The sequence below is a fragment of the Eubalaena glacialis genome, chromosome 14 (genome assembly GCF_028564815.1).
Source record: "Eubalaena glacialis isolate mEubGla1 chromosome 14, mEubGla1.1.hap2.+ XY, whole genome shotgun sequence".
In the NCBI taxonomy this organism is placed as follows: domain Eukaryota; kingdom Metazoa; phylum Chordata; class Mammalia; order Artiodactyla; family Balaenidae; genus Eubalaena; species Eubalaena glacialis.
In genome coordinates, this window is record NC_083729.1 from 82,204,011 (window position 1) to 82,217,815 (window position 13,805).

Consider the following 13,805-nt stretch of genomic DNA (forward strand, 5'->3'; position numbering starts at 1 on the left):
TCTAGCTATTTGGGGAAGGAACCTCACTTCAGAAGCCCATCTACCTCCATGTTTAAAGCACACATAACTCCTTCACAACCAGGGGTCTCACCTCACAATCTGCAGCATGATTCAGACAATACACGTGACATGTGAAACATGATGGACTGGATTTTGGCAGCTGAAATTGTTTCAATGCTTCACCCTGAAGCAGCTCATCACAGTTTCAAAGGACAATCTGTTGGCTTACGTATTGAGTAGCATTCTGGGGTCAGCAAACGATGGCCACATATGTGCTTGTTTTCATGTGGCCTGTGTGCTAAGTTTTTTTGGCTTTGTTTTAATATTTTTTAAGAGTTGGGGAAAAAAAAGAAGAATATGCAAAGGAGAACCAGTTTGGCTTGCAAAGCCTAGAATATTTACTACCTGGCCCTTTATAGAAAAAGTATGCCTACCTCTGGGTAACAGAATCATGCATTCAAATAACCAGTGATATCCTAGGACAGTCAACACTCACAATAAGATGACAGAACCAAAGGGCAAAGAAACGCTTGAAATATGATTCCTTTAATGCTCCAGGCATTTTAAACATTCATAAAATCACCTTGTTTCAGAAGTCATTTCCTCTTAGGTACAGATTCTGTGTCCAGGATCAAGGATAGTTTTCTCCGTGGCACCCATGTGCTGTGGGGACCCACTCTGGAATCTAGTCTTCTCTGGCAGAGTCCCCACCACCCACAGCAGGGCTGGATGCACCCCTGCTTGACACGACCTCAATTCTTAATGGCAACACCCTCTGTAGCATCACTGCTGCTTGCGGGTCCTGCAGATCCCATCCATTTCCAGCACTACCAGATGTCCCAAGTCTGGGATGATCACCCTGAGGCACTCGTGAAACATCACGTCAGCTGGTAAGTTCACCAGCACCTGCTCCACTGCATCAGACAGACACTGAGGCACTTCCACGTCCTGGGGAAGTGGAGTTTATAGTTACCACGGGAGTCCAGAGGGAGGGAAGGGGATTTTCTCTCAATAATTCATTTATAATCTTAACACATATTTAGCAGATTTATAAATTCATGTCTGTTTATATTTGCTGACAAGGCTTCACAAACTGTTTAAGTAGATGAAAGCACAGCTGAGTTTCCAAAGGCTGTGACGGGGAGCAAAGAAAAACCTGCTTGGACGGCACTCGCAGTATCACGTCAGCATCCGGTCATTCTTAAAGGAATGCCTAGCCTTCTAAAAGGAATTTTTTAAAAAGCCCTAAACCTTATCTGTTTCTTCCAAGGTAATAATGTGTTTGTCCTTCCATCTCAAGCAGTGGTTCAAGGCATCTCAAAGCATGCTGATGCCTGAGGTTCTGACTTAATGGGTCAGGGGTGGGGGAGGGGGAAGGTGTGGACACCAACATTCTTTAAAAGCTTCCCAAGTGATTCCAGCAAATAGCCAGCATTGAGAACCTTAGTACTAGAGGTTCTCCAGCCTTCCTAATCTCATGTGTCCTCACTAAATGCCCTTGAGGTAGTCCCTGGGTCAGGCAACAAGCTCTTCCGTGAGATAAGAAACTAAGGCACAGAGAGGTTCACGGGCTCCTCTGATGCTGTGCAGCCAACGACAGAGTCAAGATCAGAATCGACACCTCCAAAAAACACCGCCTCCTTCCCCAGCAACTGGAGACACGAACACAGACTACAGGTATGAAGACTGACTGGGGGCGAGGCATGACCACCTGTGTCACGGATATCATGGAAGGATACGGAACAGTTCTGAGTCAACCATTCCACCTGATCAGAAATAAATGCATAAAATAGATACTTATTTGAAACCATGCGAGGAATGAAGCAGAATTTTCTCTTTAAAGCCTTCCTTCCCTCACATATATTGCTATTGATTCAGGTTTCTTAGAAAATCCATCAAGATCCACAGACTTCCTACACCTGGATTCTTAGCTCTGTCACCGTAAGAGACACCGTAAGAGAAAATTCTCGAATGTCCCTGCAGTTCAGGTCCAAAAGATCATTACAAATCTGCGTTCGCATGTGATAGCACTACAAACACCTCCAGGCTTTCCCCATCACCCTACACCTTCTACGTAGGTGTGCACCTCACCACGATCTGCTCAGAAGCCCCCAGCACTAACCCATCAGCTGTGCTGGGCCTTCGCAGTTCCCTTAACACTGTCTTATTTTGCTCTGGATGGAAACTTCATTATCTATATATTCTGGGTAACCGCCCGCACGTTTATTTTGTAATTCCAAACACCCGGGAGGGCCGAGCCAGCTGGCCCTTCCTCCACTTCAGCCCGGACATAACACTTTCACATCCCACACGCACTGCTGCATCCATTGAATCATTTCCATCCTGATTCCTTTTTTCACTGTAAGCTCCCACATCTCATCATGTTTGAGGTGTTGCTTTTTCTTCTCTATGTAAAAAAAGTCTCCCCTGGCTGCAGAACTGTTTTCTCGTGCCAAGTAGAGACGAATAACGGAGCACACACGTGCCAGAGGGAAGACCCCGCCGCGTCCTGGGGAGGAGGGAGCCTGTTCAGTGGGTCTGCTGTGATTCCCAGCGCACCGTTCACTCATCTTACACTGGACACAGATGGCATATGGGGCTTCCTCTCGCTAGTGACATGGCCTCCTGGAAAGTCTGCAGAAAATTCGTCGATCCCGTGAGTAGAAACTACATCTAACGGGACACCGTTAACCTCTGCTGACTTAAGAGATGCTGAGTGCGGCCATGAAACCGCATCTTCCCCATTTTAAGAGACTCTCCCACTCAGGCGAGACACACACTGATTCAGAGCCTCTCCGTGATGTCGAGAGGCGCAGCAGACGGAGAATCTTCCCTGGAACAAAACCTGCCTGTCCAGCTCCCACAGAAGGTGGAAAACAAAACAAGAAAAACAAAATGGGGAGGAGCCCCCTGGGGTGGAGGGGAGGGGAATTCTACCCTCTCCTGACCCCTGGAAGGGTTTTTACAAAAGTTAAATCCCCAAAAAAACAGAACTAAAGGGAACTTGGCCAAGGGCATGTAGAATTCTGGTTAAAACAAAGAGAACACAGAATCATATTTCAAAGACTCCCCGCCCACGCAACTATTAAGTAAAGCAGGACATTGTGTTTTTTCCTCTCTCATGCTTATTGGATGCTTACGGGTTTGCAGCAAACTTGCTGCTTGGTTTCTAAAACATGCAGAGAGCAGACTGAGAGCAGCGTTTGCTGTTTGGTGCCCAGCCCACGCCAACCCTGGCCAGTGACCAGCCAGATGCCATCAGGACCAGGACGAGCAAGCCCCCTGATGGCGAGGCAGCGTCCGCAGAGCCCAGCACCCAGGACAGTTGGTGTGCGCTTGTCCAGATGCCTGTGGGACTAGCGGGGGACACACTGGCAACCTCCCAAGTGCTCTCACATCCCGCCCCTGCCCCAGACAGGAGGCTGTAGCTGGGCACAGAGCTAAGGCACTAATGCAGCAGGTGGACAGACCCCAACCAGATCCAACGGCTGCCAACCCGGGCAGGAGAGGCGCTGCTCACAGCACTACCTTAGGATAAAAATCAGATTTTTCAAAGGATGAGAGTGTAAAATAAGCACATCCCTGTTTTTGCCCCTCAGAAGAATATTCTGCTCTCCCATTGGCGAAATTTGCTGCAGTTTTCAAATCTCAGTAGCAGTGCCAAGAGCTCCACCTGGGAACCCCTGGGCAACCAACCACTCCTCGGGGAAGCTGCCTTTTCTTCTTCCAGCACGTCTCTGCAGGTTGTCTCTCTTCCTCCTGTTTGGCGTGATGACGAGCAATTCGGACACTTCTCCTTCCCCCGGGGCAGAGCCCCCTCGTGCTTCCTCCGATGCAGCTTCGAGCACCTCCCTCGGTCACAGCTTGATGAAGGCGGCCGGCTGGGACGGCTGCTGCTCTGAGTCGGGGGGCGGGAAGAGGCTGGCGATGGCTATGTCCACAATGCCCTGGCACAGCTCCGCATAGAGCTTCCTGAAACGGGTTCAGAGAGCTATTACTGAGGATGCTCATCAAAGCGCAAGCGAAAAGTCAACGCTTTTTTCACCAGGATCTGCCCTAGAAATTCCACCTCACGTTTCTAAGACTGGTGTCTGCTGACCATACAAATCCTGCAGGAGGTACTGCAGGAAGAGAAAGCAGCCACTCAACAGATATTTCTGGAAGGTCTTGTAGGTGAACAGACAAGACGACTCCTGCTCTGACTTGAACTGCAGGGAAGACAGGCAATTCCAAAGAGAACGGGGGCCGTCTTGCCTGTCTCGGGGGGGGACACCTGGAGGTGCAGGCTCTCCCCAGGGAAAGCGCCCACGCAGTGTGGCTGAGGGGCCTTCAGGAAAGGCTCCCCGCAGTGACAGCTCAGCCGAGACCCGCAGAGGGAATCACGTCGGACAGAGAATGGATGATGGGATAGGAAACAGGATGAAGGAGGGGGAGCCAGACACAAAGAACGAGGGAGAGATGCGGAGAGAAAGGAGGGGAGGGAGAAAGAGAGACCTGGGCGGGAGAGAAGAGGGGCAGTGCAAATGGAAGGAGTGGTACCCACTGAGGAGAGAGAACTCAGAGCATCTGGGGAACTGGACCATCGCAGTGCGAGGCTAGGGACAAGGCAGGGGCCAGGCCATGCAGGGTTCTGATGCCACGTGCAGGGGTCTGGACTTCAGCCAGAGGCAATGGAACCACCATAGCAGAAAAGCTAAGGAGGAAAACCTCCCACCCAGTCTCTTCAGAGAAGCGATGAGGCCCTCTAGCTCCCCACTCACTTATTGCCTATAGGATTTTCGCCCGTTTCACATGGCAGCACATGAGGCCCCAGAGCCAGCTCTCTCAGGACTGTCTCTAACACAGGGAAAAACCAGAGACATATGGTCCAAAGAGAAAACCCACATTTGGGATGATGCTCTAGGCCTGATGTGCCTTCCCAACTCACTCAAGACACACTTGGAATCCAGGTGGCTGGAGCCAAGGGTAGGAGCCCAGGCCAGCTCGACCTAGAGGAACAGAGGTCTTTACTGCCCTGATTTCCAGAAGATGCTATGTCCCAATCTCCATCAGGTAGGAAATCTTCACAACCGAATTCCCATCCCTCCTGATGCAATGGCAAATCTCTATCATCCTCCCCATCACAGAAACTTTCTCCCACCCCCCATCCCCTTCTACTGCCCTTGAAGCTGGAACTTGTATGTTCTAACCTCTTGTAAGGCCCTCTGGGAAGAAAGCTCATGCAAAGCCATGCTTCCATTGTCTGTCTCAGGAAGTCCTAACTGCCAGCTGACCTTCATCTTTCCTGCTGGATGCCTATTCTTCCCTCTCTCCCCTCTCCCCAGTCCCCCAGCCTCTGCCCCTTCTGTCTATGAATCAAGTCCCATTTTCAACAGTTTGGTGTGGCCACACCACTCAACCTCCCACTTCTGAAGGGATAGTGACCAGGAGGCCTGCAAGGGAGTGATAGCGGCTACTAAACTTGGGACTCGGCAAGTCACCAAGAGCCACAACCGTCAAAATACACCGTGTTTGGTGTTTCATGATGCTTGTCATTAGCCACCTCGGGAAGGCATTTTCCAAAGGGGATGCTGGGGGGAGGGGAGGACGCAGCTTCAACCTGGTCAACTCATATCTTCGGTATTTCTGGGGTAGGAGGTACCTGACATACAGGCAAGAGTGGGCCTTTGAACATCCTGCTCGTTTTCATACGGCAAGATGAGTAACTCCTACTTTAACATGTACACAACAATGGAAACTGTGGTTCCTGAATAAAGACTTTCCGGGACTTCCCTGGTGGCGTAGTGGTTAAGAATCCGCCTGCCAATGCAGGGGACACGGGTTCGAGCCCTGGTCCAGGAGGATCCCACATGCCGCGGAGAAACCAAGCCCGTGCGCCACAACTACTGAGCCTGCGCTCTAGAGCCCGCGAGCCACAACTACTGAGCCCGCGTGCCACAACTACTGAAGCCCACACACCTAGAGCCCGTGCTCCGCAACGAGAAGCCACTGCAATGAGAAGCCCGCGCACCGCAACGAAGACCCAACGCAGCCAAAAACAAATAAATAAATTTATTAAAAAAAAAAAAAAAAGACTTTCCTTTGACTACGCCATCATGTCATCATCTCCATCGACCCTCTACCCCCGTTCGTCCTTTAGGAAGCAAGGACCCAAGAACACTCCCCACTCAAAATCATGCACCTAAAAGACAGAATCTGAGGGACTTTCCCAGTGGTCCGGTGGTTGGGACTCCACGCATTCACTGCCGAGGGCCTGGGTTCAATCCCTGGTCGGGGAACTAAGATCCCACAATCCATGAGGCTCGGCCAAAAAAAAAAAAGATGGAATCTGTTTCTTTTCTATTACAGCAACTGTAACACAGTATGATTCATATAATAATTAACTGGGCAGTGTCTGTCTCCCTCCTCCAGTCGACTCCTTGAGGACACTCATTTTTACATGTTCCTAAAATCCCGGCTCTTTCCCTGGACCCCACTGCTCGCATCAGGACTCTGAACGAAGGGAATCCAACAGACAGTGAGTGGCTGTGTGGGAGCTGGTGAGATGGAGCCCAGAGAAGACACTGAACGCTGATGCCCAGGGGTTTATCACCAGAGGCCTCTGTTGGGCTCCAGCATGACCTGATCCTGCAAAGCACCTCAGAGAGCAGGTGAGTGGGTACTACTGTTGGGGAAAGAGGTCAAAGCCATTACTCAACACTCCAAATGAACTAAGAAGTTGCTGTTTCTCTGCCCTCTCTAGCCTTCAATCCTTACGCGGAACAAAAGAGGCAGATTCACCTTTTCCAATCCAGAGACTGGAGGTCCACCATTGAGCCAAAGCCCTTAAGACCAATGGTAGGGCTTCCCTGGTGGCGCAGTGGTTGAGAATCTGCCTGCCAATGCAGGCAACACGGGTTCGAGCCCTGGTCTGGGAAGATCCCACATGCCGTGAAGCAACTAGGCCCGTGAGCCACAACGACTGAGCCTGCGCGTCTGGAGCCTGTGCTCCGCAACAAGAGAGGCCGCGATAGTGAGAGGCCCGCGCACCGCGATGAAGAGTGGCCCCCGCTTGCCGCAACTGGAGAAAGCCCTCGCACAGAAACGAAGACCCAACACAGCCAAAAATAAATAAATAAATAAATAAAGAAGCTTTCATTAAAAAAAAAAAAAAGACCAGTGGTAAATAAAGGGTCCAACCTCTACGGAAAGTGTTCAGTTATGAGGACCTGCACCAGATTATCTGTATCTTGACCTAGGATAATTTATGCTTGGAATCAAAGAGCTACCCTGGAGAGAAAATGCTTAGTGAGCATCTCATAAGCTTCAGGAATAAAATGAAACAGAATCACTTTCGCCACAAGACAGTCGGATTATTTTATTACTTTCTTACCTTGCATACTTGAATGCCTGACTGCATTTTAGATTCTGGTCCTTGATTCACCATCAAGACATGATGGCATCCTTGTCTTTAAACACTTAAAGCTGCCATTTAAACATTCCCAAAGCTCTTCACAGTAAGCAAACAGAACCTCCCTGCTCCCTGAAACCCCATCCTGGCTGATGTGTAAGTTTGGGCCTACTGATACATAAATTCTATGCATTGAAGCACCAATGTCATTAGGGAGTATTAAGAAGATAGAAAGATGTCTCTATGTAAATAAAACCTAAGCAACTACTGAGTCAGGTGAGTAAGAGTGTTAACCAGGAACACACACTATGTCCATCCAACTACTATTTGCAGACTAGGATGTGCCAGGCATGGTGCTAGGTGCTGGGACTCCAAGGAGAACAAGAAAAACAAGGCTACTGCCCTCACGGTGCATACATTCTGTAAAGAAAACACAAGTGGGTTGATTTGACGGCAATTAGTGTAATGAAGTAAACTACAAAGGCTCTGGCTGGAGAAAATCGAAGATAGGATTGTTCAAGACTTGTGGTTGCCAAGGGGAGGGGGGGAGGGAGGGATGGATTGGGAGTTTGGGGTTAGCAGATGCAAACTATTACATATAGAATGCATAAACAACAAGGTCCTACTGTAGCGCACAGGGAACTATATTCAATATCCTGTGATTAACCAAAATGGAAAAGAATATGAAAAAGAATGTCTATATATGTATAACTGAATCACTTTGCTGCACAGCAGAAATTAACACAACATTGTAAATCAACTATACTTCAATAAAATAAATTTTTTAAAAAAGATGGGATTATTCAGGGAGATGCTGGTTTTTTTTTTTTTTTTTAATTTTTATTTATTTATTTATTTATTTATTTATTTATTTATGGCTGTGTTGGGTCTTCGTTTCTGTGCGAGGGCTTTCTCTAGTTGCGGCAAGTGGGGGCCACTCTTCATCGCGGTGCGCGGGCCTCTCACTATCGCGGCCTCTCTTGTTGCGGAGCACAGGCTCCAGACGCGCAGGCTCAGCATTTGTGGCTCACGGGCCTCGTCACTCCGCGGCATGTGGGATCGTCCCAGACCAGGGCTCGAACCCGTGTCCCCTGCTTTGGCAGGCAGATTCTTAACCACTGCGCCACCAGGGAAGCCCGAGATGCTGTTTTGACAGAGTAGGAGCAGCCCTGGTAAGACTGGGTTGGGGGGGAGGGTAAGAGCAAGCCAAAGGCCCCACAGCAGGTAAGCGTCATCAGGGAAACGACGCTCTGGGTGAGGCTGGAGAGGCAGGCGGGGCAGTAGCCGTGCAGGCGGAGGGGAGGCAGGTTTCGGTCCCAGGCGCGGGGGGAAGGCTAGAGAACAGCAGGGCCTGGTTTCCGTTTATCACTGGCTGCTCAGGGGAGAACGGACTCCAGTGGGGCAAGAGCACGAGCGGGGACCCGGTCAGCAGGCTCTCTGCAAAAGCGAAGGTGGAGGACAGTGTTTGGGAGAGCAAGGGCAGCGGGCGGGGGGCGCAGAGGGCTGGCGAGGCTGGAAGCAGAACTGACCAGGCCCCGACGGACAGAACCTGAGGGTAATGGAAAGGCGGGGGGCAGGGTCTCGGGCTCAGCACCTGTAAAGAGGGGGGCTGGACATTCAGTGAGATGGGCGACTCGGGGCAGGGCGGGGCGCCTACTGGACATCCACACACATCCTTGCAGGACGCCGGGAAGACAGGTGCACATACTGGCCGGGAACTCCGGGCTGCAACGTCATTTGCTGGTTTTAAAATCCTGGAGTGCAATATGGACTTGGCTGGGGACCTGGAAAGAACAGTTTCTGTGCAGCGGCTGGGATGGAAGCCAGCCTGGAGTGGACCAGAGCGTGGATGCAGACAGAGGACAAGGAGACAGCGTGTGCCCATGTGGCTTCCCCAGAAGTGTGGCTGTGAAGGGAACAGGGAGGGGGTGGTCACGGGAGCAGGACGGGGCATCAGAGGAGGGATTTTCTTAATCGCTGGGGAAATCTGCTGAGTACCACATGCTGGTGGGAATGAAGCACCAAAGAGGAAGAAAGCTGATGAGGAAGGCATCCTCGTCCCGTCCTCTTGCCTGGAGGGAGGGGATCGGGTCCAGAGCACAAGGAAGGGACAAACCTCCGACAGGATGGACAGGAGAAGACGGACACCCCTGTGGACTTGGTGAAGGGAGGATGTGAAACTTTCTGCTCTCCTCCACCCCGGTCTCCTTAACTTTCCTTTCTCCTTCAGATCTCGGTTCCAAACATCACCTCCCAAGGGGACTTCTTGCTCAATTATATTACCTTCTAACATCTTTTACCCTACGAAAGGGTGTGTCCCAGTTTGTAATCTATATTTGTCTCGTCCTTTGTCTCGCCCAGTCTCCCTCCACTAAGGGCGGGGCCTGGGTCTCTCTGCTCACGACTGTGACCCAGAGCCCAGTCCGGGGCCTGGCGGGTTAGGGGTATCTGACAAGTATTCGTTAGCTGCAGGCACGGATGAATGAGACGGAATCCCACCTGCCAGGTCACAGTCACGAAGCAGGAGGCAAATGACAGAACTGCTTATGTGTTAACACTGCCCCTTGGAGGTGCAGGCCTTTTTCCTACGCCGTCGGAAGATCACCTCAATTTCTCCAAGACGTGGACGTGGGGAACCGTGAAAGGGTCTTGACACTAATGAATGTGGATCCTCAGAAGAACCAACAGCCTTTGAGGACGAAGTCCAAATGACTCCCTTACACGTAAGGCCTCCCACAGTGGGGCCCCAACTCACCTTTTCACCCTCACCTTTCCTTACCCCCCAACACTCGTGCCACGCTGCAGCCAGGCTCCTCCCAGGAGGAACAGAAGTACCCCGAGGGCAGGGTCTGTTCATCTGTGCGTCTCCCCTAGAGCCTGGCCCAGAGCAAGGTCCCACTGGATTCTGGGTACCCTCCCCCTTAGCACACATGACACTCTCCTCTTACACCCCAGCCTCAGCTCCACCATGTCCATGGTACCTTCTCAGACCACTTCCTGCCCAGGGAGCCTCTGAACTGCTTGGTCATCACTTTCTCCCTGACTCACAGGACGCGGCTGACTCATCACCTTGTCACAGGAGAGGGTCTCTGCTGGTATTACTAGCTTTGTTTAGAACTCTCACAGCATCCACCACCCACAGGTGCTAAGTGCTCAACACGTACAGGGAGGAAAAGGGATAAGAAATGACTCAGCAAAGCCCCCTGCTGGCCGGGGTCCTCCCAAAGCCCTCCGGTCGCTGGTACATCCTCCTTGACGGCACTCAAAGGGTCAGTGGTTACCTGTCCCAGGTAACAGGAGCTCACCACCTTGCCAAGACAGACTACTCCCCCTGCAGAACTAACTTCCCACGTGTTTTAACCCAAACCCTTCTCTTCCAGGGACTCAAGGAGACTAGGACTTTGTGTATTTGCCTCCCACCCTCCATTTTAAATTTTATTTTATTTTTAAATGCATTAAAAATTGTGCTAGTCTCCTTTGCTGCATGGACTTCAAACTGCACGAAATGCAATACATCTCATTTTAGATAAAAAACAAACAAACAGACAAAAACCCAATGGTGTTCAGGCTTACTGAGCACAAGCAGGGGCGCCGTTGACCTCAATGAGCCAGACCTTCAGCTCCTCATCCACCATGAAGTCGAAGCCGAAGAGCTGGAAGCTCTGGTAAGGGAGGTGTCGGGTGCTGATGGCGGGCTCCACACTCATGAGGCAGCTCCTGCAGGGCAGAGGGGGAGCTCACTGAGGATGGGGTGGTCCAGGGAGAAGGAACATTGGGAGAGGTGCTTGGATGATTTTACGTCGAATGTGCTGATGAAAATTAGGCTTTGGCTTAATTCTCTTTTTTAAATGTATTACCAATAGATTATTCAAGATGATGTGACTTATTTGTTAGAAAACTCTGCCATCACTCTTGTTCTTTACAAGTAGTGGCTGCTTTCCCAGCAAGTGCTGAGTCACCGTGGTCCCTACAAATGTGGACTCCTCCAACAGGTGGACTGCTGCCCCATTTGTTTATAATAAGCAAAACATTTCTACGTATTTTTGCCATATTAAAAAAATGGACCACCATTTAGTGATGAGCAGAATTTGCAAAAAGAATGCTGACTTCATTCATTTCTTTCACTAGCTCCAGTTCAAGTGCCAAATAGTTGCTTTTAACGCTTTATATAATGAAACAAGATACTGAAATACAGAATAGGATGATTATTAGGATCAATGACTGTTTGCAAAAATTGGAGGATTTTAGTGACACAGAAAAGTTGAAAGTGAATCTCAGAGACATAATGAAAAAGTACATGATGCCTGAGGTCAGGCTGCTGAAGCCAGAAGCTCGGACAAATTTTTTAACCTCTTTAAGCCAAGTGTTGACTTCATTGTCTGTAAAGTTGGGGTAAAAATAATACTTACTCCCAGTGCTGAGATGGTTCAATGACATAATTACATAAGGAACTTGGCATGACTTCTGGTAGCTAGGAAGCATCTAATAAATGTAAGCATATTTTATGAATTTATCATTAATTACAATAATCATGAATCTACTGTTTATGAATAATAAAGAACTGTTATCTAGTACAACCATCCCAGAAAAAACCTCTGCCATTTCTGTTTTATGAAGCTCTTCACTGATTTTTTCCCTTAACTAGATGTTGGGGCAAATTATTTACCTTAGTAAATGCAATATATGTTATGATGACTCTAAGATTACCAGAGATAGCTGTCCTTCTACACAGCTGTATATTTAGAAGGAAAAAGATGTGTCCTAAAAAAAAAAAAAAAGAAGAAGAAGAAGAGGAAGAAGAAATAGAAGGGGACTTCGCTGGCGGTCCAGTGGTTAAGACTCCGCACTTCCAATGCAGAGGGCGCAGGTTTGATCCCTGGTCGGGGAACTAAGAGCCCACGTGCCGTGTGGCCAAAAAGAAAAAAAAAAAAGATGTGTCCTTATAAGTAGCTTTTGGCTTATGACTTTAAAAGAAGAAATGAGGCTTCTGTGAACTTGGCACCAGGGTCTTGTTCCCCTCAACCTCCCTCCACACCAAGCATCAGTTTCCTTCTTTTCTCGAAGAGGAAAAATTTTCTATAGATGTGTTTAAACCTTTAAAAATCACTTTGGACAGTTAGTCACTTAAGAACCAATTGGAATAAAAATTTCTTCTCCCATTCATCTCTAACCTGCAAGCCACATATCACATATTTTTCTATATTTCATCTCTATTCTATGAGAGAATACCCTTAACTTTTGTTTTTATTAAAATGCCCTTTAAAATATAATTAAGAAAAAAATTTTAATTTAATAGGTGCTCATGATAAAAAAAAAAAAACCCAACAATACTGAAGGATAAAAATTGAAAGAAACATTACACTCCAACACTTATAGGAAAAACTGAAAGCCAGAACCAAATCAAAACGAAATATTTTTTTATCTGCTGGGAGTTCAAGTTAATAATTCACTTTAAAGAATTTTTTTCCATCATCAGAGACTTTATATAGTACATCTTTTTTTTTCAGCTGGAGTGGGAAGTTTGGGGGAAGCTAGCTGGGGAAAAAAAGAACATGAGAGCCGTGAGGTGCGTTAATAGCACCAAAGTAGCAACACTCTCTGAAGTGCACAGAACAATGAGGAGGAGGGGGTATAGCAAATATCAAATAAATCTTTTGCCTAAAATATGAATTCTTTCTTCAGTATACTTGACTTATCTGGTGTCAGAATTCTAACCACATATAATCCCTGAAGAAATGGAACTCTGAGCCCCGTAATTATTCTGCTAGACTCTGTGTAAGAATGCATTAAGGAAAAAGGCTCAGTCATCGTGACAGGGTGGTAACGACAGGGCAGATAAACAGACCATGGAACAGAATAGAGATCCCAGGAAGAGACTCTCACATAAACGGCCACCTGATTTATAACAAAGGCACACCAAAACGCAGTGGGGAAAGGACAGTCATATGTACTAGTGACCTGGGGTCAATAGGATATACTTGTGGAAAAACATGACACTTGACATATAACAATTCAGATAGATTACAGGTATAAAATATAAGAGGAAAACCCAGAGGTCCATCAACTCCAGAAGGGATAAACCGCGGAACATTCACACAATGGAATACGACATAGAAACGATATTGAAAAAAGCTGAACATAAAACAAGAAATATAGTATAGTTCCATTTACATAAAGTTTAAGAACAAGCAAAAGGAATCTATGGCATTAAAAGTCAGAAGAGTGGCTACCTTTGTCAGGGAGTATATATTTGAGGGAGCTCAAGGGTGTCTTTTGGGATGCTGTAAATGTTTTATATACTGATTTACATTATGATTAGGTGAATGTATGCATAATTAAAAATTCATTATGCTATGCATTTAAGATTTGTGAACTTTACTGTTTGCATGTGATACCTCAAAAAAAAAATCTTTAC

General features: G+C 48.0%; 1 protein-coding gene across 4 annotated transcripts in view; it reads right to left on the bottom strand.

Moving 5' to 3' along the window:
• Positions 1 to 530: 530 nt before the first annotated feature.
• TTL (tubulin tyrosine ligase) overlaps positions 531 to 13,805 on the bottom strand; it is a 38,170-nt gene continuing 24,895 nt past the window's right edge. Inside the window, exons 6-8 of one of the 4 annotated variants that reach the window (XM_061211255.1) lie at positions 10,964 to 11,107; positions 8,985 to 9,174; positions 8,284 to 8,827 (exon numbers count right to left, since the gene is read on the bottom strand). In XM_061211255.1, the coding sequence (XP_061067238.1) occupies positions 8,816 to 8,827; positions 8,985 to 9,174; positions 10,964 to 11,107 (346 nt within the window). In that variant the 3' untranslated portion in view covers positions 8,284 to 8,815. Of the gene's footprint in view, positions 3,973 to 8,283; positions 8,828 to 8,984; positions 9,175 to 10,963; positions 11,108 to 13,805 lie in introns of those variants that run through there. The other 3 variants (XM_061211254.1, XM_061211256.1, XM_061211257.1) reach the window with 3 other exon arrangements.